The sequence below is a fragment of the Callithrix jacchus genome, chromosome 6 (genome assembly GCF_049354715.1).
Source record: "Callithrix jacchus isolate 240 chromosome 6, calJac240_pri, whole genome shotgun sequence".
Lineage (NCBI taxonomy): Eukaryota > Metazoa > Chordata > Mammalia > Primates > Cebidae > Callithrix > Callithrix jacchus.
Genome location: NC_133507.1, coordinates 24685728 through 24709788, shown reverse-complemented (window position 1 = coordinate 24709788; position 24061 = coordinate 24685728). Strand labels below are relative to the sequence as shown.

Sequence of the window (24061 nt, the reverse complement as noted above, 5' to 3'; positions counted from 1 at the left end):
AACGCCCTTCCTCCTATCCTCCCTCACCCTCAACCATAATTCTTCCTCATACTTAATTCTCAAATGGTATGTCTCCTCCTCCGGGAAGCTCTCCCTGACGCCAGCACTGTGTTATTTGCCAACCTCGGTGCGTGGAAGTGTGTCTAGCACTGTTTGTTTACGTGTCTGTCTCCGTGCCTCCCTAGCAGGCTGTCAGCTCTTTGAGAACAGAAACGTGATGCACAACCCCAGGCCGACACCGGGAAGACGGCGGGGAGGGGAAGGACCGCGGTGGAGAGCCCCAGTCCGGGAGCCGGGCACAGTCCAGCCGGGGCCATTTCGAGGCGCGCGCGGGGAGCTCGGCGGGGCCCAGCCAAGCGCCAAGTACACAGCATCTCTGGAGGCGCCGGTGGCCGGCGGAGGATGGGCCCCCCAAGAGACGCTCCCAACCAAAAGGCTGGGGACTCGGGGGAGGCCCTGCCGGCACCGTACTCCCGGTGGGTCGTCCTCCCCACGCGCGTTGGGGCCTCCCCACGCCCACTCTGTCTCTGGCGCCCGAATCCCCGCGACCGCCACCTCAGCCCTCCGCTCCGCAGAACCTCTCCGATTTACAGCGGCCCAGGGCAGAGCCGGGGGCTGGGGAATGGGAAGGAGGAGGCGCCAAGACCCCGAGGAGGGAGCAGGCGGCCCCTCACCCCACCCTCGCGCCCTCCTAGGCGGGAAGAAATTAAGCCCCGAGGGAGGCCCTTCAGGGAGCCCGAGTCCCAAAGGCCCGGGAGCCTCGGGGCGGGGGGCGGGGGCGCACAGCTTCCTCGTCCCCCTCCCTTCTTCCCTCCTCTGCGCCGTCCCTACCTGGCTGGCTTTGTGGAACTGCTTCTTCAGCCCGGCCACCGACATCGCGACTGCAACCGGCTGGGGCCGGGTGGTCTCAGGGCTCTGCCGGGCCACGCGGCCGCGACGCGCTTGGGCAGCGGGAGCCCGGGCCGGTCCCCGCACGGCTGGGCTCCGCCGGGCCCGCCTCCCACGGCCACGGCCACAGCCACTGCCGCTGTCACACTCGCACACACGCGCGCACGCCGATGGCAACACTGCGTTCCAGAGCCCCTGCGCAGCCCATTGGCCGAGCCGCGGCGATATGCAAATGAGGCCGCTGGGGCCGCCCACGCTGCATTGTTGCGTGGAGACTTGAGCCGCGCAGAAGACCGGCCTGGGAAGCTGGGCGTGGGGATGTCCCGGGGGTTGGGGAGCACAGGCGCACAGCGCTTCTTGCTGGGCGCAGGACGATATCGATCTGGCCCTGAGATTGTCCTGGGTACCCGGGGAGAGCTCAGTTCTCTCTGTTTCTGGGTCTTGGTGCGAAACCGGCTTTAGTTCACAGGCAACATCGCCTCCCTCCGGCGCATTTTCGGTAGGTGTAAGTTTAAGAAAGGAAAGCTCTTAAACGCGCCTAGGGAGAGAGAAATGCAACTGGATGGGGGACCTGTAGGAGGAGGAAGTGGTCTGTGGGTGGCGGGCTTTCTCCTCTCTCCACGCGGTGCTCTGGGTGCAATCTGCTCAAAAGATTTTGGTCCTCTGGGAGCCCTAGAGTTATGGAGCAATTTACTAATAAATACGGTGCTAGCCTACTTGGTGTTCTGAGCCCACTGTCAACTGCACTAAAAGCAACCATCTCCAAGGGGTCATAAACAGCTCGTTGCCTAGCCGGGGGAGTCCACCAGACCAGGGACCCTGCTCCCTCGGGAACCCCTACCAGCGGTGTCAGTTAGAGTGTCCATTTGCACGGGGTCCAGAGTTCTACGCACTCACAGCCAAGCCCAGCCAGGGACATGAAGCATTGTATTGACCTCGTGTCAGAGCTGTCCTCAAGAGGTACAGCATCTTCGCTGAATCTGACTTGTGAAGGTCCTGAGGATTCCCCCAAGACCTAGAACAAACTTTTGACAACGCTTCACACTGAAAACAAAAACATTTCCCAGCTTCAGTCTCTTTTTGGGCCCTTAACAGGTTCCATCTGGAGTGACCAGTAGTCCCTGGCTACCCTGGATACTTCGGGTGTATGCCTGTGCCCTGGTGTCCACCTGCCATAACATTTCTCCAGGACAAAAGTCATGCAGTTCCTAACCTAGCCATTAGCTCCCAGCGCCCAGTCGGAGCTAGTCCTTACCCTGACTTTATCCTTTTGAGGACTGGACAAGTAACTACACACCTCTCCGAGCCTTGGTTTCCTCACTTCCACTTGGATCATGCAGACTGGAATAAGCAGTGCTCCTCCTCTGATACTGGGGAAAACATGCTTGAACTTAGTGGCAATCCTGGGATAAGGGCAGCTAGTTGGAGGGTTAATGAGTATGACTTGGGTGAGTGCCGTGGGCTTGCCTGGCTGACACCAGCCACGGACAGATAACTAAAAGGGTGGTGACAGCTGGGTCAGAATGGCATAGCAAGATGACCTGTCCACACAACAGTCCAAATGCCTCTCAACAGTAGGCGCCACCGCAGCCCAACCACTATGTAAGGCAGAGAGCCAGTTGGGGTCCAGGACTGGCAGGTCTCTCTTGTCCTGGGCTATTCAGAGCTGCTCAGCTGCCTCTTTCTCCATGCTCCAGAGGGGTTTAAATAGCACAGGTTCTATGGTAACTCCCCCTAGACCAGTCTGGCTCTATGCCCTTTGGGAGGAGGGTGCTTTTTTTAAAAAACAGCTTATTGGCATTTCCTCCACAATAGTTAGTACATTCAAGTTTCCCACTTCAGTTAATCTTGATGATTTATCTCCTTCATTAATCAAGTATAGAACTGTAGATCATCATTTTTAAACTTCAGAATATTTCATGTACATTTTCTCCTCCATAAAAGTTTTTGTGACTTAATTTTTTCAGTGAATAGATTCATTGGAGGTTTGCTGATTTTATTGATCTTTCAAAATATTTTTGATTGTACTTACCATTGCTATAGATTTTTCTCTCATTGATTTTTCTTTCTTTATTCTTACACATTTCTTCCTTCAGTTTTATTAAGAAGAATAGTGAGAGTTTGAGAGGTTTTTTGTTTTGTTTTAGACTAACTGTGGCCCAAGCTGGAGTGCAGTGGCATGACCGCGGCTCACTGCAACCTCTGCCTCCTGGGTTCAAGCAATTCTCCTGCCTCAGCCTCTAGAGTACCTGGGATTACAGGCACATGCCACCACACCCGGCTAACTTTTTGTATTTTTAGTAAATATAGGGTTTCACCATAGTGGCCAAGCTGGTCTCGAACTCCTGACCTCGTGATCCACCCACCTCGGCCTCCCAAAGTGCTGGGATCACAGGCATGAGCCACTGCACCCGGCCTGAGGGTTTTAATAATAGAAACTGACTCTAGCTAATGTAAGCTGGAAAATAATGTATTGGAGAAGGATGTAAGGCAGCCCGGAGATTCACAAGAGGGGTGTAGGGAACTAGGTGGAGGGGATGAGCAGGAATTAGGAATCTGAGCGCTGAGATCCACAGGGTATCCAGGAACAGCCTGATTGGGATATGCTGGCTCTGCCACTGAACACTGGCCGTGGCTACCAGAATAAAGGCTGTCCTTTCAAGCAGTCACTTCAGCTGCAAAGTAGCAGGGGCAGCATCTGATTGCTGGATTCACTCCCTGGCAGATTTCTCTTCTATAAGAAGAAGCTTCAGAGGTTAAGCAGCCAAATTTTGTATACATATGTGTGTGTGTGTGTGTGTGTGTGTGTGTGTGTAATATATCATATGTATATTCAATAAATGTTATATGTTAGAAAATATATAATATATATTTTTAAATGTATATAATATATATTATATATCAGCAACAACAAATGCCCACTAAAGTGTATTTGGGTCTCCTTAATCTCTTTAGTTGAATATGTCTCTTATTTATTTTTATAAAACTGTAAATTTTCCTACTAAGTATGGCTTTGGTTTCATACCTTGTTTTCATGAATAATATGGATCTTCTATTTTCTAAATAAAACTTGTCACTACAGTTTTGAGTTCCTCTTTGATCCAAATGTTATTCAGGACAATTTTTAAAAAGCTTTTCTAGGCTAGGCATGGTAGCTCACACCTGTAATCCCAGCACTTTAAGAAGCCGAGGCAGGTGGATCCCTGAGGTTAGGCGTTTGAGACATAGTTGAGCTATGTAGAATATACACTCTTGTGGGCCGGGTGCGGTGGCTCACGCCTGTAATCCCAGCACTTTGGGAGGCCGAGGCGGGTGGATCACAAGGTCAAGAGATCGAGACCATCCTGGTCAACATGGTGAAACTCCATCTCTACTAAAAATACAAAAATTAGCTGGGCATGGTGGTGTGTGCCTGTAATCCCAGCTACTCAGGAGGCTGAGGCAGGAGAATTGCCTGAACCCAGGAGGCGGAGGTTGCAGTGAGCCGAGATTGCGCCATTGCACTTCAGCCTGGGTAACAAGAGCAAAACTCCGTCTCAAAAAACAAAAAAAAAGAATATACACTCTTGTTACAGATGAACTAAAAAACTGTACACTAGAAACAGAAAATGCACAGTATTTCAGACCTCTATGATATGTGTATACAATTTAGCATAATAGGCTATTTTTTAAAAAAAAAAAACACCTTTCAAGACATGTTATTTGACAATAGTACCACAAGTCTAGAATTTAATATAGAATAAATTTTTAAAAATCAAACCATCTAGAAAAGTTGTTTTGTTTCATTTTGTTTTGTTTTTTCTGAGACAGAGTCTCACTCTGTTGCCCAGACTGGAGCGTAGTGGCATGATTTCAGCTCACCGAAACATTTGTGTCCTTGGTTCAGGTGATTCTCCTGCCTCAGCCTCCCGAATAGCTAGGATAACAGGTGCACGCCACCACGCCTGGCTAATTTTTGTATTTTTAGTAGAGACAGGGTTTCACAGTGTTGCCCAGGCTGGTCTCAAACTCCTGAACTCAGGCAATCTGCTCGCCTCAGCCTCCCAAAGTGCTAAGATTACAGGTGTAAGTCACCACATCTGACCTATGTTCTTTTTCTTGTAGCCCTTGACTCTCATCTCCTTTCTCTTCTCTGGTCCACAGAGTGCTATGCTAGTATATATTGATACTTGTCTGTCTTATGCTTAGGTCAGCTTTTGAATCTAAGGAGTATTTGCATTCCTTGTATGTGGCTCTGTAGTAAGTGACTCACATCTCTCTTGGGGGGCAGGGTCGGGGGGGTAGAAGAATTCTGGGTAGGAGTTAGAAGTGGAGGGAAGCATGCTTGTTAATGTTCAAAATATTATCCCATCGTATATCTCACAAATCAAGTCTGAGCACGTTCAAATGCTGTGTTCCAATATTTTTCGACTTAATTGGTCAAAGATAGAGAGGTACCGTATTCTTCTCTACAGTCTCTTGCTACAATTGTGATCATGTCTTTTGCATCTTATATTTGAGACTTTTGCTTTAAATATTTCAGTGCTATGGTGTTCTGCTTCTGGGAATTTATGATTGTCATATCTTCCTTGTTTATTTTTTCTTTTATCTGTAGAAAATAACATATTTTGTCCTACCTACAGCTTTTTGACTTGTGTTTTACTCTGCCACAAACCCATATTTGTATCCTTACCATTTGTGTATATGCGCTTCTTATGTCTTCATTGGTGCTTTATTTTTGGCCCTTCATTTTGTTGTAGACACATGCTCTTATAAACAGAATAAAATTGTATTTTGTTTCTGAACCAAAATATGTCTTTGCCTTTTCCTAGAGAGATTTAAGCATTTATATTTATTACAAAAAGAAAAATACTGTCATTGTATAGTATGTTATTATTTTTCTTCTACATAGTTCCTTCTTTGTTTTTGTTTTTGTTTTGAGACTGGGTCTTTCTCTGTCACCTAGGCTTTGGAGTGGAGTGCAATGGTACAATCATGGTTCACTGCAGCCTCAATCTGGGCTCACATAATCCTCCTGTCTCTCCCTCCCAAGTTGCTGGGACTACAGGCACATGCCACCACACCCAGCTAATTTTTTGTACAATGGGGTCTCACTATGTTGCTCAGGCTGGTCTCGAACTCCTGGGCTCAAGTAATCCTCCTGCCTTGGCCTCCCAAAATGTTGGGATTATAGGCATAAGCCATCATATCCAGCCATAGTTCTTTCTTCTATCATTACTATCTATCTATCACTCGGATTTTCTTTGCTTTTTCTTCCCCTTTGCTTTTAGAAATTATTCACATAATTTTTACACAATGGTTGGGCGCTGTGGCCTACGCCTGTAATCCAAGCACTTTGGAGGCCAAGGCAGGCAGATCACCTGAGGTCAGGAGTTCAAGACCAGCCTGACCAACATGGTGAAACCCCGTCTTTAAAAAAAAAAAAAAACAATAAAAAATAAATAAATGAAATTTTTTTAAAAAATAAAAATAAATTTTTACTCAATGAGTGATTATATATATTCTCTCAAATATATAGAGGATATATTTGAATTTATATTCTCTATCAGCATCAATAATTAAACACTTTATGGAAGCCATGGCATAATGAGAATGAGCTGTGGTCAGGGCACATACACTAGGGCCACATCATCACCTCCTTCTATTCAGACTACCTCCTGCTCCCTATGAGAACCCTCACGCAGAGACCAGAATGGGCCCAGTTCCTTTTGTCTGAAACAACATATGAACCAGTTTGAAACTAGGGTACAGGGTGTTGGTTTTAAGACACGGGGGCAAAGATAGAGTGAAGACAATTTAAAAAGAAGTTTTGAGTTAAAGAATTGTGAAATTGTTTTAAATTCAAAATATTTTCATAAGTATATATTTTCTATTATACAACGACATTTAAGGAAAATTTAGAAACTATCAAAAAGAAAAACTACCTTTGGAATCACATTTGAAATAATCATTCTTGATATTTTGCTATAGTTTTCTTGTAGAGTATTCTTCCTTTGCAAAATTTAAGCACAACAATGTCGTGACTATGTGTACTATATTTTCTTCCTTATTCTCTTAGTTAACCGAGCATTTTCTATATTGTCTGGTCTTCACACACAACATTTTCATGACAACTTAAACCAATGTAGATAATTATATTTGATCATTTTCTATTAATACACATTTAAAAGTTCCCATCCCCCATATTTTTCATGATTTCAATAATGCTACATTAAACATCTTTTCCATTAAGGTTGTCTTTCTGTATTTAGGAATGTACTTTCCTTAGGATGGGCTCCACTTCGAGATGTAAAATTGCTGCATCAAAGGATTTGAACAATTCGAAATACAAATTATATATATGTCTCAAACAAACAAAACCTCATCTTCCTGAAGCCTATTACAAACTCCAGGTTGCAGCACTGGCAGCCCTTGGGGAACCAAGTTCAAATACTGATGCCTTTAATTAACCCCAAAATGTCAGCTTAACCATGACCTCTCTGCTTCTAGCTTTCTCTGTCTCTTTTTTCTTTTCTTTTTTTTTTTTTTTAAAAAAAAAAAAAAGAAGAATCCCAGACTTTCTTCTCGGAAGGCCTCCTGGGTTACTTGTGCATGAAAGAGTGGGGCTTCGGCCCACTAATTACATAGCAATGGTGCATGCAGTGTGCTAAGTATTTACATAAACCAGATCTAGAAGCACTATTTCTCTGGATCGAATTCCCTCACACGCCTGGCTACAGCAGAAACCTGAAAGCAGAGATATTGTTTTTGCTTTCCTAGTAACTTCATAGGTGTTTTGGTTTTTGTTTTTTGTTTTTCCCGCATCTGGGAAAGATGTGTGCCCACCGATGAGGTCACAGCAGACATGATGAATCCCAGATGTTGAACACGGCAATTTGCCTTGAACTCACAAGATCACAACTGGGAGCAAATGTATAGATTTTCTTTGCTCATTGTTTTACATGAATCTGAGGGAAAATCAATTGACAGTTAGGAAAATGCCAGAAAAACTTTTCAGTTTTAAATGTAGAGGAAATTTTTGAAGTATTTTTATTTGTTTAAAAATGAAGATGGGCCAGGCGCACTGGCTCACGCCTGTTATCTCAGCGCTTTGGGAGGCCAAGGCGGGCCAAGCACTTGAGGCTAGGAGTTTGAGACTACCCTGGCCAACATAGCAAAACCCTGTCTCTACTAAAAATACAACTAGTTGGGCGTGGTGACACTTGCCTGTAATCCTAGCTTCTTGGGAGGCTGAGGCAGGTGAATCGCTTGAACCCGGAAGGCAGAGGGTGCAGTGAGCCAAGATCGCACCACTGCACTCCAGCGTGAGTGACAGAGTGAAAGTCTGTCTCGAAAAAAAAAAAATGAGGTAAAGGGCAACATCTCGATAGCAAAGGCAAAAAGGAACTAATACATATCATACTTATCTACAATATTTGACTCTGCTATTCCATAGCCTAAAAAGGAATGGGCCATGCTGTAATTTCAACTAGCCTTTGTTAATTACATAGATTCCATTTTACATTTCCATATTTTACCACAGAGGATTTATTTTTCGCTTCTAATAAAGAGATGCATAAAGTTTATGTTGGGGATGAGGAATTAGCCGAGTGACGCAGATGGCTTTCATAAACCCCTGCTGCCACCTTGCGGTGGTGCCGAGAAGCGACAGAGGTAAGCCTTTCTGAACCATGAGCATATTAAGACAGTGGGTTAGTGTCATATCATTTACTTCTAACTTTTAAAAAAGCACACTAGCATCTTGAGTCTTGACACAACAGCTCATTTTCAGATGTGGTGTGGCGTGCAAAAAATGTTGCCACAGAAATTTTCAGTTCTTACTGGAAGAATCTCAAGAAGGGCTGTCCCATCCCTACGGCATTTAGCCGTATGGGTAGAAAGAACACATAGAGAACGGTGTCATGCTACCAGATGAGGCATTCTGAGAAAAAAGAAGTGACCACTAGAGTCAATGGTTACAATAGCAGCCGTGGCTGGGCAAGGTGGTTCACACATATAATCCCAGCACTTTGGGAGGCCAAGGCAGGAGGATCCCTTGAGCCCAGGAGTTCAAGGCAGCCGTGAGCTATGATGGCACCATCGCACTCCAGCCTGGGCAACGGCAAGAGACTCTGTCTCTAAAAATCTACAAAAAGCACACAATGCCATCATTTTCTATCTAGCCCCTCTACTCACTTTATTCCCTTCCATAGCACTTTATCTACCTGATATTTTAGTACATCTATAGATTGTCATTTATCTCCCACTACCAGAGTGAGTAAAAGTTCTAAGGAAGCGCTGCCCAAGAGAACTTTCTGTGATGATGGAAGTGTTCTCTATCTGTGCTGTCCAACGCTGGCAACCAAGATCCAACTGTGACTATCAGTCACTGAAAAGTTAACAACGGAGGCTTTTCATTTTTAATTTAATTTTAATTAATTAAAATTTAAATAGCTACACGTGGCTAGTGCTAAAGCTGTGTTGGACAATGCAGCTTTAGAAGGGCAAGAGAATTAATCTGCTGTCTTTACTGCAGCCTTCAAATACCAGAGAGTAGCTAGAGTCCTAGAGCTGCTCAATAAACATAAATATTCATTTAATGAATAAATAAATAACCATGACTAGAGCAGATAAGGGCCTAAAGTAATGTATCAGATGTAACATGAAGTTGGGGGTGATGATTAAAGGGGAGTGGTGGTGAAAGTAGGTGGTGCTGAAGGGCCAAGTTAACATGCGTGTCGTTGCCATGTTGTGCATTCAGGGGGATAGGAGCAGTGGCCCTGCTAGCACTGACCTCCATGGAACAGTGTGTTTGCTCTGCAGCCAGAGGTTGCAGTAATGGCTAGGAATCCAGCTGTGATGGTCAGGAGGGCAAGGAGCACAGGAAATAGGATTTTTTCGTGGGGACATCTGGCCAGGTTTCCACAGCAGCTGTCACAGAACACAGGAAATTCCCATCCAATGTGGCCTTGTCCCTGATCTTATGGTAGCCCTGGCCCCTTCAGAGCACCATGAGGTTGATAGCAGTGTCCTCACAGGTGTTGTAGGACCCAAGGAAGCTCTGTTAAAAGCACGAGACATTTAATTAGTAGCATTATTACATATGGCTTGATTCCTTTTCTGGTCACTGGTCAGGGTTGCATAGAAGTCTGTGGCTTTCATTGGCTTGGGAGATTCTTGCCCTAGATCCCATCAGTCCAAGCTTGCTTAAGCTCCTCTACCTGTCTCTACTTCAGGCACCAACAGGGACTAAGGCTTTAACTGTGCCCATTGTCCCTATTCCCGTTTGAGAAAAAAAAATGTCAAATTCTTTTTTATAAACTATGCTAAATGAATGCATTGAAGACACCAATTATCACTGAGTCTTTGAGTCATAGAAAAAATAAATCCCCAGATTGACGTTATATTTCTCTTTTCAACTTCCCTTGTGGAAATAAATTGTGGTTCCCTTTTAGTGTAAGATGCTGCCGCATTTGCAAAGGTAGCACCAATGCACTTAGCATCCAGTATTTTAAGAATCTCCCACTTGTGTTATATGTGCCTCTAATCATACAAGAAAAGTTTAGACAGTCTATCCCTGGGCTGATTTGTAGTTAATTTATTGCTGTTAGGATTATGGTCTATAGGGGGCAGTGCGGGACCTGAAAGTGAAACAACAGCACTTTTAAAATGCACACCGCCCAGGGTGATGCCATCGCTCTCTAAAGCAGTGCTTTATCATCTTTAATGTGCACGTAGATCCCCTGGGGCACTGGTTAGAACACAGGTTCTGATTCCCTGGGTCTGCAGGAGGGCCCAAGGCCTGACGATACTGCTGGTCCGGAACCACTGCTGGTAGCAAGGCTGTACGTGACAAAGCCCTATGAGTATCGCAGAGACCCAGGATGCAGCTTTTCTACTTAACATACCTTCGTTATGTGAATAGTGAACATGCACAGCAAACAGCTCTTGAGTTTGAGATATTGACTGGACAGAAAACAGCTGAGTTCTAGATATGTCTTTCCCTTGGCCGTGTGGGTGGCCTTTTCTTCCTTCTGGCTTAGCATCTTTGCTGGTAAACTTCAGAGGCTAACATCATCATCACTCTGGCCCTGGTGAGTATACAATTCTGAGCCTGATTTTGCCAGATTCTGCCCAAGGATTAGAATATGCCCCAACCCATGAAGCACGGAACTAGTGGCCTGCAGCCACCTTCCAGGGCCCCAGCCATAGGAAGCCTGGCTATGGGAGGGGAAAGAATTCAGTGTGCACAGAACATGCCAGGCCCACAGTGCACCCTCGTGGCCACTATTTGAGATGTTCATGAGCAAGTCAGGGGTGAGGAGACAGAGATCAGAAAGATGAAATATTCCGCAGCAAAATGTGACTGACCCATCTCACAGGCTCTGGCGACAGAAGGCTGAACATCGGCCTGGTGAGAGCCAGGACCTGGGTGCACTTGACTACTCCTTGTCTAAAGCACACTAGGTTTCATTCACTGATTCATTTACTGAGCACCTAGTCTGGCCCTCCCTTGCCCCCCACCAGCAGACCCCGGTGTGTGATGCTCCCCTCCCTGTGTCCATGTGTTCTCATTGTTTGACACCTGCCTATGAGTGAGAACATGCAGTGTTTGATTTTCTGTTTTTGTGTCAGTTTGCGAGAATGATGGTTTCCAGATTCATCCATGTCCCAACAAAGGACATGAACCCATCATTTTTCATGGCTGCATAGTATTCCGTGGCGCATATGTGCCACATTTTCCTTGTCCAGTCTATCATCAATGGGCATTTGGGTTGGTTCCAAGTCTTTGCTATTGTAAACAGTGCCTCTATGAACATACATGTGTATGTGTCTTTATAATAGAATGATTTATAATCCTTTTGGGTCAAATGGAATTTCTATTTCTAGGTCCTTGAGGAACACTGTGTTCCACAATGGTTGAACTAATCTACACTCCCACCAACAGTGTAAAAGTGTTCCTATTTCTCCACATCCTCTCCAGTATCTGTTGTCTCCAGATTTTTTAATGATCACCATTATAACTGGAGTGAGGGGACAGCAGGGGGGTGGAGAGGTCAGGGAGGGATAACATGAGGAGAAAAGCCAGATGTAGGTGATGGGGGGGTGGAGGCAGCAAACCACATTGCCACGTGTGTACCTATGCAACAATCCTGCATGATCTGCACATGTACCCCAGAACCTAACGTACAATAAAAAAAAATTTTTTTTCAAAAAAGTAAAAATAAAAGTGTCTGGACTTGTGCTGGGGCCTTGTGCTGGGGCCTTGTGCTGGGGGCCAGTAGAGATGAAGGGTTTTATTCTATAGAAGCTCACATTTGAAACACATGGCAGGTCTTCATAAAGTGTCCCATGTGGTCTTAGGAAAAGCAGGAGTTTAGAGAAGTAGCTGGAGTCTTGTGAGTCCCTGCCTGTGACTCCTTCAGGTGCTTTTTCAACTGACCAGAAAAAAGCAAGACTACTCCTTTGGTATTACATGGTGTGTGTATGGAGACTGGATTACTTTGTGCCTTAATGTGATCTTCATTTCACCGCAGTGATGAGTGGCTTTATTCTCCTCCCTACCAGATCCTGAGCTGGAAAAATTGGCTTAGTAACCCTGTGTTAGACCCACTGGCACCATCCCATCCTTGTGACTTTGCCTGACCCCTGACGCTTTCCCGCCCACTCCCACTGGGGAAGGAGAGCCAGTGCAGCTGAAGTGATGGAGGACTTTCAGGGTGCCGACGCACATACCCTGCACCCAGCCTCCTCGTGCGCTGCCAAGCTCCCTTTGATCAAGCTTCTGCAAGATGAAGTTTACCTTGCCCCCCTCTGTACACACCCCCGCTCCACAGCTAGTACAGAACCTGACAAACTCTGCCCACACACAAAACCATTTTTGAGAAGCCACTGAATGGCTTAAAAAGTTTACCCATGGGTTTGCAGAGCAAGAGCAGACTGACTTTGAAGTTCATTTAGTTTTAGGCAAAACTGAGGAAAGCCGTTAGATGTTTATCCTTGGGAAAGGCAGGCATGACAAGAATGGGTCATGATGAAGCCGTGGGCGCCACTAATATTTGAGTTCTCAGTCTGCATGCACACAAGGGTTAATTTTGTGAAAATCCATTGAGTCCTGTTCTTAAAATATGTGCACTTTTTTATATGCAAAAGAAACTACATTAAGTTCATAACTTTTGACTATATATAGCAGCAATTTTTAAAAGAGGAATTAAATCATAATGCTTCAATCAATGACAATGCACAAATATCCTGAATTTTCTCCTTTGCAGGTCCGTCACTTCTGTTTAAAAACAAAACAAATCACCAATCACCTAGTCCTGGCCCCGTGCAATACATTTAAGGCTCAAAACTTCAAAAACAACCCGTTCCATTCTGCTTTTGCCCTTCCCCCACTGACACTTGTTGGATTACCTCACCTGATTTCTATATAGAAAATTGTGTCCAGCTGGTGTTAGTTCCCTCCAGCCCCGTCATCTCCACTTGAATGTGATCCTGGGAATCCGAGTTTTCCTCTCAGACTTCCTTCTGAGTGTGAGGAAAAGGACCCCCATCTCCTCTTCTCTCTGCAGCTAACTTCCAGGAGAGTTTGACCCTCACACATCCCCCAGGAGGGGAGCATGCCCGCCCTGAGGCAGCAAATGCTGAAGGTTCCAGACCTGGTCCCAACTAATTTCCCAAGTTCTTCAATTTCAGGAAAATAATTTGAGCCTCTTCTCTTCCTTTGGAGAACATTGGTAGGATTCTCTCCTGGGATCTGTGAGTTCATCTTTTTTTTTTTTTTTTTTTTTTTTGAGACGAAGTTTCACTCTTGTTACCTAGACTGGGGTGCAATGGCACCATCTTGGCTCACTGCAACCTCTGCCTCCTGGGTTCAGGCAATTCTCCTGCCTCAGCCTCTTGAGTAGCTGGGATTACAGGCACACACCACCGTGCCCAGCTAATTTTTGTATTTTTAGTAGAGACGAGGTTTCACCTTGTTGATCAGGATGGTCTCGATCTCTTGACCTCGTGATCCACCCGCCTCGGCCTCCCAAAGTGCTGGGATTATAGGCATGAGCCACCACGCCCAGCCTCATCTTTTATACAATCTTGACCCTTGGACTTTTGTCTTACATTTTCTTGATTTCCCAATATGGGGTCTAATTTTAAGTGACTCTGGATATTTGGATGTTCGGGCTCTTGCAAATAATTTGATTGAATGGAGTGAAACACTCGAGTTTCTCTGAATACCTAGAAACTTCCTAACTTTCTAAACTGGGTTATTTGGCTATGCAGTCTTAGAGTCTAAGGTTCAGTTCTTGTCTTTCTGTTCTTCACAAGACCCAGATAAAGTGCATAGCAGAGAAGTACTAGGTGCCACCTGATCTGGGTCCCAACTTGCTGGAGGGCCCTGGAGAAGCCCAGTTTGCCTAAAAGCCAAAGCATCAAGTCCCTCAATGACACATTTTTGTAAAATGTACAGTTGCATGATCTATTCTAGCTTACATATGACATGAGATTCCCACAGGCACTTAACCTAGGAAATGAAGTGTAAGTTTCCTTCCTTGAGTAGGCACCTTGTTCAGTGCACAACCTGTGCAACTGTTCATGGTACCCCTGTACACTCTTTTGGAGATTTTGGGTAACTTTTAACGTCTTGCTGATTCCTCTACTTTTGATCATATCAATAACTATTTTTTAACCAATCCTTCTAAGGGTACTTCAACTTTATTTTCATGTCTCTAGTACATATTTAACAAATTCCTAGAATTTACATCCAATATATCATATTTATCTTTGAAATGTCTTATTTACACTTTGCTGCCTAAAAATTGATTTTTCAGGGCCGGGCGCGGTGGCTCACGCCTGTAATCCCAGCACTTTGGGAGGCCGAGGCGGGTGGATCACAAGGTCAAGACATCAAGACCATCCTGGTCAACATGGTGAAACCCCATCTCTACTAAAAATACAAAAAATTAGCTGGGCATGGTGGCGCGTGCCTGTAATCCCAGCTACTCAGGAGGCTGAGGCAAGAGAATTGCCTGAACCCAGGAGGCGGAGGTTGTGGTGAGCTGAGGTCGCGCCATTGCACTCCAGCCTGGGTAACAAGAGCGAAACTCCGTCTCAAAAAAAAATTGATTTTACAGAACTTGGTATGCCATAGGGAACTATTAAGCAAATTTTGGCATATAGAGGGTTGATACCAAATTAATGAGGGCTGCTCTGATAGAATGAAAAGAGGCAAGAACTATAACGTAAGTTCATTCAGCTCCCTTGCACTTTTATTTATTTGTGTAGCTTTAAAAACAAAGAATTAGGTATCACAAAATTCTAATTGATACATCCAACATTATTTGCTTAAATTTTAAAATATTTTTTCTCTCCTCTATTTTCTTCCTAGAGCCCAGTTCCTTCAGGCTAAGATAATTGAAAAAGATGCTCATAATATAACCCAAGCCTTGGAAGAAGACAGACACTCTTCAGGATAATAAAATGCAGGAGATATGCCAACAGCACCAGATATCTGATATATTTTAGGTAATCCACCTGGAGACCAGATGACCATAATGGCCTTTTTCTACCCCACCAGCAGGAGCTGAGGCTCCCCCTACCCTGTCTCCAGCAATGGGTCTAGGTGGAACAGGAAAACCCACTCCAAAGGGCTAATCCACAGATTGACAATGCACGGCCAGGGCCAGGGCCCAGGGAAAGATGAGGGGTAAAAGGGCTGGGAGCAAGAGATGGCACGGGAGAGATCCAACAGCTTCCCTTTCCGCTTCTGCACTGACAGAGTCATTATGGACTGCAGGCACATGTGGAAGAGATACTGAGAAGACAGAGAAACAGGATTGACTACAAAGGGTGCCCCCAAACTTGGAATAAGGCCTACTACTCAGAAATGGTACATGGGGATGAGCTGAGTAGACTAATCCTTAACCACTCCTTTTACTCCAAATACAATCATGGCAAAACAACATTTTGGTTAACAACAGACCACCTATGCAACGGTGGTCCCATAAGATTTTAATCCTGTTTTGTTTCTTTGTTTGTTTGTTTTTAGAGGTAAGATCTCACGCTGATACTCAGGCTGGAATGCAGTGATGTGATCATAGCTCGCTGCAGCCTCCGAACTCCTGGGCTCCAGCGACGTGCTTGCCTTACCTCCCACGTAGCTAGGATTACAAGTATATGCCGCCACACTCAGCTGACTTTTAAAAATATTTTTGCAGGCCGGGAGCGGTGGCTCATGCCTGTAATCCCAGCACTTTGTGAGGCCAAGGTGGGTGGATCACCTGAAGTCAGGAGTTTGAGACCAGCATGACCAACATGGCGAAAACATGCCCACCTCTACTAAAAATCCAAAAAATTATCTGGGTATGGTTGCAGGTGCTTGTAATCCCAGCTACTGGAGAGGCTGAGGCAGGAAAATCACTTGAACCCTGGAGGCTGAGGTTGCAGTAAGCAGAGATCAGATCACTGCACTCCAGCCTGGGAGACAAGAGCAAAATTCCATCTCAAAAAAAAAATATATATATATGTGTGTGTGTGTGTGTGTGTGTGTGTGTGTGTGTGTGTGTGTATATTCTCAAAAAATATATATATGTATGTATATATATATATTTTTTTCTTTTCTTTTGCAGAGATGGGGTTTTGTATGTTGCCCAGGCTGGTCTCAAACTCCTGGCCTTAAATGATCCTCCTGCCTTGGCCTCCCAAAGCACTGGGATTATAGGTCACTGCACCAGGCCTAATACTGTATTTTTACTGTACCTTATCTATGTTTAGATACATGAGTCACTGTACCAGGCCTAATATTGTATTTTTACTATACCTCTTCTATGTTTAGATACATGAATACTTACCATTGTGTTATAATTGTCTACAATATTCAGTACAGTGACATGCTGTACAGGTCTGTAGCCTAGGAACAATAGGCCACACTATACAGGCTAGGTGTATAGTAGATAGACTGTTTAGGTTTGTGCACATACACCCTATGAATCTGCATAATGATGAAATCACCTAATGATGCATTTCTCAGAACCTATCCCCACTGTTAATTAAGCATGATTTTAGACCAATTCTATCACTTAAACAATGAAGTTAAGAATTGATTGAAGGAGGTTTTCACTTAACCAAGGCAGATGGAACACACATGTTTAGCTCCACCTCTTCCCAAAACCTCATAGAAGGACGCCAAAGGAGTCAGAAGGAGAGAGAAATGACAGACTAGATGTGTCAATCAAACTGGGGAAAATATAAAGCAGTTGTATGAATGATACTGACTTAGCTGTGAAAGCAGAAATCTGACGGCCTGTAGGGGAAGAGAAACCAGTAAAAAGAAACTGATCCCCAGCCCAGAAGCCTGGGAAGTTTCAGGAATTGAGACACAAGTGCTTGCAAAGTGAGAGGACAGGACAGGTTAAGCAGTGCAAGTGAGTCCCTAAAAGCAGGACTCACTCCAGGAAAACCAGGAAGCTCAGATGTTACTTGAGTGTGTTTGACAGCATCAGAAATGTGGAAGAGTTTTCTCAGAATGTTTGAGGCTGAATCAGTGATAATTAATGTCTACAAAACTAAGTAAATAAAAAGTAAGACAATTATTTTAAATGGTATAAGTTGAATAAAATCATAATACATGTTCTAGCTGTGCAGTATTTTCATAATCATAATGATAATACAAAATAATACAAAATCTTCACTTGACAAATCAAAAATGTGATATAGGCCAGGCACGGTGGCTCATGCCTGTAATCCCAGCTCTTTGGGAAGTCAAGGCAGGTGGATCACCTGAGGTCATGAGTTTCAGACCAGCCTGGCCAACACGGTGAAACCCCATCTCTACTAAAGATACAAAAAATTAGCCAGGCGTGGTCGTGGGTGCCTGTAGCCCCAGCTACTCGGGAGGTTGAGGCAGGAAAATCACTTGAACTCAGGAGGTGGAGGTTTCAGTGAGCCAAGATAGTGCCACTGCACTCCAGCCTGAGCAACAGAGTGAGACTCCATCTCTGAAAAAAAAAAAATGTGATATAACCATGCTGGGAGGATGGGGAGAGGGAATGTGTGATGATTTCTAAAATTTCAAAAATATAAGCAGTAGTAAAAACATGTTGTATAGAAATATCAATAATATTTTAAAAAGAGAAAATAAAAACTTAAAAGAGTTTAAAGCATTTCTTCTGAGTGGTAAAGATGGGAAGCAGAAACTGAGGTTCCAGGAGACTAGAGCGGAGGACTGCCTACTTTCCTATGAGTCACGCAGTATCATTTGCCTTTTAAAATTATGCACATATATTGCTCTGGTCAGAATTAAATTACATTTTAAAAGGGAATTTGTTAGACATTTTTTTGAATTGAGTGTGTGTGCACATGCGTGTGTGTTTTTGGTTGAGAAGGAATTAGACTACCACTTTGCTGCTCTAATCACCAGCAGATGTGCGGAGTTCTTCATGACATAAGATGGGGATTGGAAGAGACCACAGCATGTGACCAGCCTAGCAGCAGACTAGTAAGACTGATTTGGTCTGCCAGCTGCTCCATCCTTTCCTCTAACTTAAAGTGCATAGCTGCCTAGATTTCTAGAGCCATGATGCAGGATCTAGCTACATTCGTCTGAATTCCATCGAACTGAGCTAAGAAGTACCTGCCTTGGAAGCTAAACAGATTGGTTCTCAGGGATGAAAACAGCCCAGGACAGGTGGTAATGTTGCATGGAGGGAGAAAAGATTATTTAGAGACAGCAGTGGTGTCTGTGCTAGAGCTACCGAAAGGGCACTTGGTTTGAAAATGGATGTGTCAACTGAGGACTAGGATCATACCTTATGTTGCAACATAGAAGGTGCTCCCCACACAGGCCTTCCAGAACACATGCAAGAGAAAGTAGCCCATAGAAACTTCTTTTTAAAGAAGATGTACCCACTTTTTTAAAAGTTGAGTCAACTTCTAGAGGGGTGGCAAATCTATAAACAAAATTGAGCTGGCCTTCCACATTTGCTGATGTAGTGACTTAGTGGGCTTCTTGGGTGATTAATCAGTGTTTACATGGTATTTTGTTCATCCTTAATTTTAACCCATGTATCTTTGTTTTAAAGTGAGTTTCTTATAGATAACATATAATTGGTTCTTCCTTTTTAAAATTCAATCTGACAATATCTTTTAGTTGGAGTGCTAAGGCCATTTACATTTAATGTAATCATTAATATGATTGGGTTTAAATCTACCATCTTTCCATCTTTTTTCTGTTTCTCCCATTTGTTTTGCATTCCTTTTTCCTCTTTTTCTATCTTTAATTACTACTTTTTAGGATTCCATTTTATTTTAACAATAGGCTTATCAACTATAGCTTTTTATTGTGCTTTGTTTTAGTAGCTGCTTTAGGTTTACAATATTCATTTTAACAACATCGCAGTCTACCTACGAATAATATTCTACCACTTCACATACTATGTATGAAACTTACAACAGTGTACTTCTATTTTTCCCTCCCATCCTTCATATTATTATCTTAGTTTTTATGTCTCTATATATCATAACCCCATAATATACTTCATTGTATTTGCTTTAAACAGTCAATTATATTCAAAATAAATTTTTAATACAAAAAATGTATCTTGCATTTACCCATGTTTACCATTTCCAGTGCTCTTTTTTCTTTTTCTTTTATTCAAGTCTTAATTTCCATCTGGTGTCATTTTCCTTCTGTCTAAAAAACTTCCTGTTATATCTTTTGTGGTGCAGGTCTACTGGCAATGAATTATCTCAGCTTTTTTCATGTGGGGAAAAAATTTTATTCCACACTTATTTTTGAAAGGTATCTTCAGTAGGTATAAAATTCTAGGTTGACAGATTTCTTTCAGCACTTGAAACAAGCCATTCCATTTTCTTCTGGCTTGCATATTTTATAACCAGTAGTTGGCAATCTTTCTTCTCCTAGCTTCATTCCCTTGTTTTTAGTGTTCCTTTAATTTCTGGCAGTCTTTTGACATTTTTTAATCCCTTGTTTTCAGCAATTTTACTTTTATGTTCCTTACTGTAGTTTTCTTTTTCCTGTTTGGGGTTTGCTGAGTGTATTAGCTCAACAATATACCATAGACTGATGGCTTAAACAAAAGACATTTATTTCTCCCTGCTCTGGAGGCTGGGATGTTCAAGATGAAGGTGCTGGTAGATTTGGTTCCTGGTGAGGAATCTCTCCCTTGTTTGCAGACAGCCAACTTGTTGCTGTGTTCTCACATTGAAGAGAGAGAGAGACAGAGAGAGAGAATGAAAGAGAGACTACACATGAGAGAAAGCAAGCCCACTCTGATCTCTCTTCTTATAAGGACACTAATCCCATCATGAGGGCCCCACCCTCATGAACTCATCTAAACCTAATTATCTCCCAAAGGTCTCCACCTCCAAATCCTATCATATTAGGGGTTCGGGCTTCAGTATAGAAATTTGAGGGTAACACGTTCGGCGCATAACGGAACATCTTGAATGTATATGTTTATATTTTTAAATAAATTTGTAAAACTAGGGACATTATTTCTTCAAATCTTTTTTTTTTTTTTTTTTTTTTTTTTTTTTTTTTGCTGTCTTCCTTTCCAAAACTCCTATTACACAATTCTCACAGGCTTCTTCTCAATGCAGTTCTGTCTGTCTTCTAGCTAGAGTGATTTTTTTCTTGGAATTGTTTACTGAGTTTTCTGCACTATTTTTTTTTCAATATTGTGGTGAGTTTTCCTTCCCCATTTTTTTTTTTTCCAATTTTTTTTTTTTGAGACAGAGTCCCACTCTGACACCCAGGCTGAAGGGCAACTCCCAAAGTGCTGGGATTATAGGCATAAGCCACTGTGCCTGGCCTTTTCAAAATATTTTCATAAGCAGCCAGGAGAGGCTGCATTGGGAAATGCTGACCAGACATTTATTTTGAACCATAAGTTATCATCTTGCAGCCAGGCACAGTGGCTCATGCCTTTAGTAACCCCAGCACTTTGGGAGGCCAAGGCAGTTAGGTCACTTGAGGTCAAGAGTTTGAGACCAGTCTGTCCAACATGGCAAAACTCCATCTCTAAAAAAAAATACAAAAATTAGCTGGGCATGGTGGCACATGCCTGTAGTTCCAACTACTCCGAGGCTGAGGCAAAAGAATCACTTAAACCTGGAAGGCGGAGGTTGCAGTAAGCCGAGAATCTGCCACTGCACCTCAGCCTGGGTAACAGAGTGAGACTCCTTCTCAAAAAAAAAAAAAGAAAAAGAAAAGAAAAAGTAAGTTACGACCTTGCATTTCTGATTAGTTTTTAAATTTATTCTATCCAATGATTATTTAATGCACGGACTTCTATAATTTACCTCTTCATTGCAATTACACTGCTTACTTATGTACAATTATGTCCTTTGTTCCTTAAATTTTTTTGCATTTAATGCCATTTTGTCTGATATTCACCTTCCTGATTATTTTTTTACACACACACACACACACACACACACACGAGAGAGGGAGAGAGAGGGAGACAGGATCTTGCTCTGTTGCCAAGGCTGGAGTGCAGTGATGCAATCACAGGTCACTGCAGCCTCAACCTCCCAAGCTCCAGCAATCCTCCCACCTCAGCCTCCCAAGTAGCTGGAAACCATAGGCCCTGATTCTTTTTTTTTTAATGCCTAATATATTCTCCTATCCTTTTATTAACTGTTTCATAATATATTATACCTTACATTGTCTCTTGTCATAGGACAAAATTGGATTTTATATATTGAATCAATAGTTTGATAAAGGAGTTTAACATTTAATTATACATTTAAACTTACTGCAACTGGCATATCTGGGTCCAATTTTATCATCTTTTATTTTATTTATTTATTTGAGATGGAGTCTTTCTCTGTTGTCCAGGCTGGGGTGCAATGGCACGATATCTGCTCACTGCAAGCTTCATTTCCTGGGTTCAAGCAATTCTCCTGACTCAACCTCCCAAGTAGCTGGGATTACAGGTGTCCACCACCTCGCCCAGCTAATTTTTGTATTTTTATTAGAGGCAGGGTTTCATCATGTTGGCCAGGCTGGTCTCGAACTCCTGACTTCAAGTGATCGAACTGCCTTGGCCTCCCAAAGTGCTGGGATTACAGTTGTGAGCCACTGCATCCGGACTACTTTTCTTATCTTGTTCTCTGCTTTTTACCTGCTAAGCTTCCTCATTGTTTCTTGAAGTGCTCATTTCTCTGAAGTTCCATGTTTTTCTTCCTTCTCTGCTTGCTCCTTCTTCATCTCATTCACAAGCTCCTCTTTCTCTATCCATTCCTAAAATATTGGGATTTCTCAGGGTGCTTCCTTGGCTCTTTTCACTCTATATTTTTATTATTTGGAAACATCTCATCTATTTCTTGGACCTTAATTATTATTTATATACTGTTCACTCCAAAATCTGTATGTCTGATTGTAATAATAGGCAAGTTACTTAAATCCTTGTTCCCGGTTTGTCTGTAAATTGGAGGTACTATCTCATGGGGACATAGTAAGAATTAAGAGAATTAACAAAATATTTAAATCCATACCTAGCTTTTAATAAGTACTACATAGTGTTAGGCATGACTGATGTTGTTGTTGTCGTAGCTCTGAGCGGTCTCCTGAGCTGTAATTTATGTGTGCGAGAATGCTGCATATCACTAATTGGATGTTTCAGAAGCACCTCAAACCCAACATGTCTGTTAATGACCTCATCATCTTCTCCCCCAAACTTGATTCTATTTCAGTAAATGTCACTGCCTGGCTGCCCAAATCAGAATCATGGTTTTCGCCATGACTGCCACAAATAAAAATCCATAACTACAGTGGGTCTGCCCTACTTTTTACGCTTTTGTGTGTGTGCACACAACGTACCTATGCACACATGTGTAAATGTGTATAAACAGTAGGAAGCTTTTCATACATATAAATTGGGTGAGGGGCCTCAGATGGTGGAAATGATATTAGAACATTGGGAAGAGGCATGTTTAGGAAATGGGAAGTTGTCTAGAGGGAGAGAGCTGAATCAAAAGTTCAGGAACAGGTTGACTGTGATGTCCCAAATGAAGAGTGTATGAAGGCCAGACACTGGTTTAATGCTCCCGTTCAGATGTGTAACAGTTCTCAGTAGACTCAGAAAAAATGATGAGGACACTAAAATTTTTAGAATGAAATAGAAAAATCTGACACCTTGAAACATTAATTTTCTGAGTTGGCACTGTTCTTTCCCTACATTGTGTCCATTTTGTTGGCCATAGTGTGCTGCCTCTTTTTTTTTTTTTTTTGAGACCTAGTCTCACTCTGTCTGTCACCAGGCTGGAGTGCAGTGGTGCAACCTCAGCTCCCTGCAACCTTCACCTCCCAGGTTCAAGCAATTCTTCTGCCTCAGCCTCCTGAGTAACTGAGGCTACAGGCATGCACCACCACACCCAGCCAATTTTTGTATTTTTAATAGAGACAGAGTTTCACTATGTCGGCCAGGATGGTCCTGATCTCTTGATCTCATGATCTGCCCGGCTTAGGCTCCCAAAGTGCTGGGATTACAGGCACGAACCATCATGCCCAGCCAGTGTGCTGCCTCTTCCTAAAGAAGGGAGCAATGTCCCAGCACAAATGCTAGTCCTCAAAAAGGGAAACATTGACAAAAACTTTATTAGATAAACTTTTGCCCAATATGAAGTCTCCTCCCAATGTCGTACATGTCCCAAATCCCTTAACAATGAACCAAATCCCATGAGCCAAACAAAGAACCAGGAGTGTTTGATTTGCCTAATTTTCTTCCTTAACATTCCATGGCAGATGTACTCATCAGGCTTCTCTGCAACATTTTGCTCTACCTGCAACCCTACAACCTGATAGGGGCCTGATTAATGCAGCTGGGATGAGGACAATGCAGATCAACCTGATTATTTGGGCAGAGAAAACCACTCTGTGAACAACCATTGGCTTCCAGAGGAAATACCAGATGTCTCTCAGGAAAGAGAGGACCATTTCAAATATTCACTCTCTCATTGTGGTACCCGATTAAGATTTGCTGCAATTCTGAGTAATCCTCCTTTAAGGGCCCTTAAGATCCCCTGCATCAGGTGGATGGTGGTATTCTAGTTTTGTCTTCATGGTTCACACATCCATGGGAAGCAGACTAGATGAGTGAGAATATTCATTTTTCCCATCAAGTATGCTGGCCCCTGCCTCCCAGTAGAGCTATGAAATGATCTGAAAGATGGAGAT

General features: G+C 43.3%; 1 protein-coding gene across 4 annotated transcripts in view; it reads right to left on the bottom strand.

Annotated features, from left to right (window-relative positions):
- SH3GL3 (SH3 domain containing GRB2 like 3, endophilin A3) overlaps positions 1-24061 on the bottom strand; it is a 293614-nt gene that overhangs the window by 149856 nt on the left and 119697 nt on the right. For 3 of the 4 annotated variants that reach the window (XR_013518773.1, XM_002749185.6, XM_008998491.4), the window contains exon 1: positions 832-1069. The exons of the other annotated variant lie outside the window; for it this stretch is intronic. Coding sequence is in view for 1 of the 3 variants with exons in the window: in XM_002749185.6 (XP_002749231.1) it covers positions 832-876 (45 nt within the window). In the remaining 2 variants the exon portion in view is untranslated. Of the gene's footprint in view, positions 1-831; positions 1070-24061 lie in introns of those variants that run through there. 4 annotated transcript variants of the gene reach the window in all.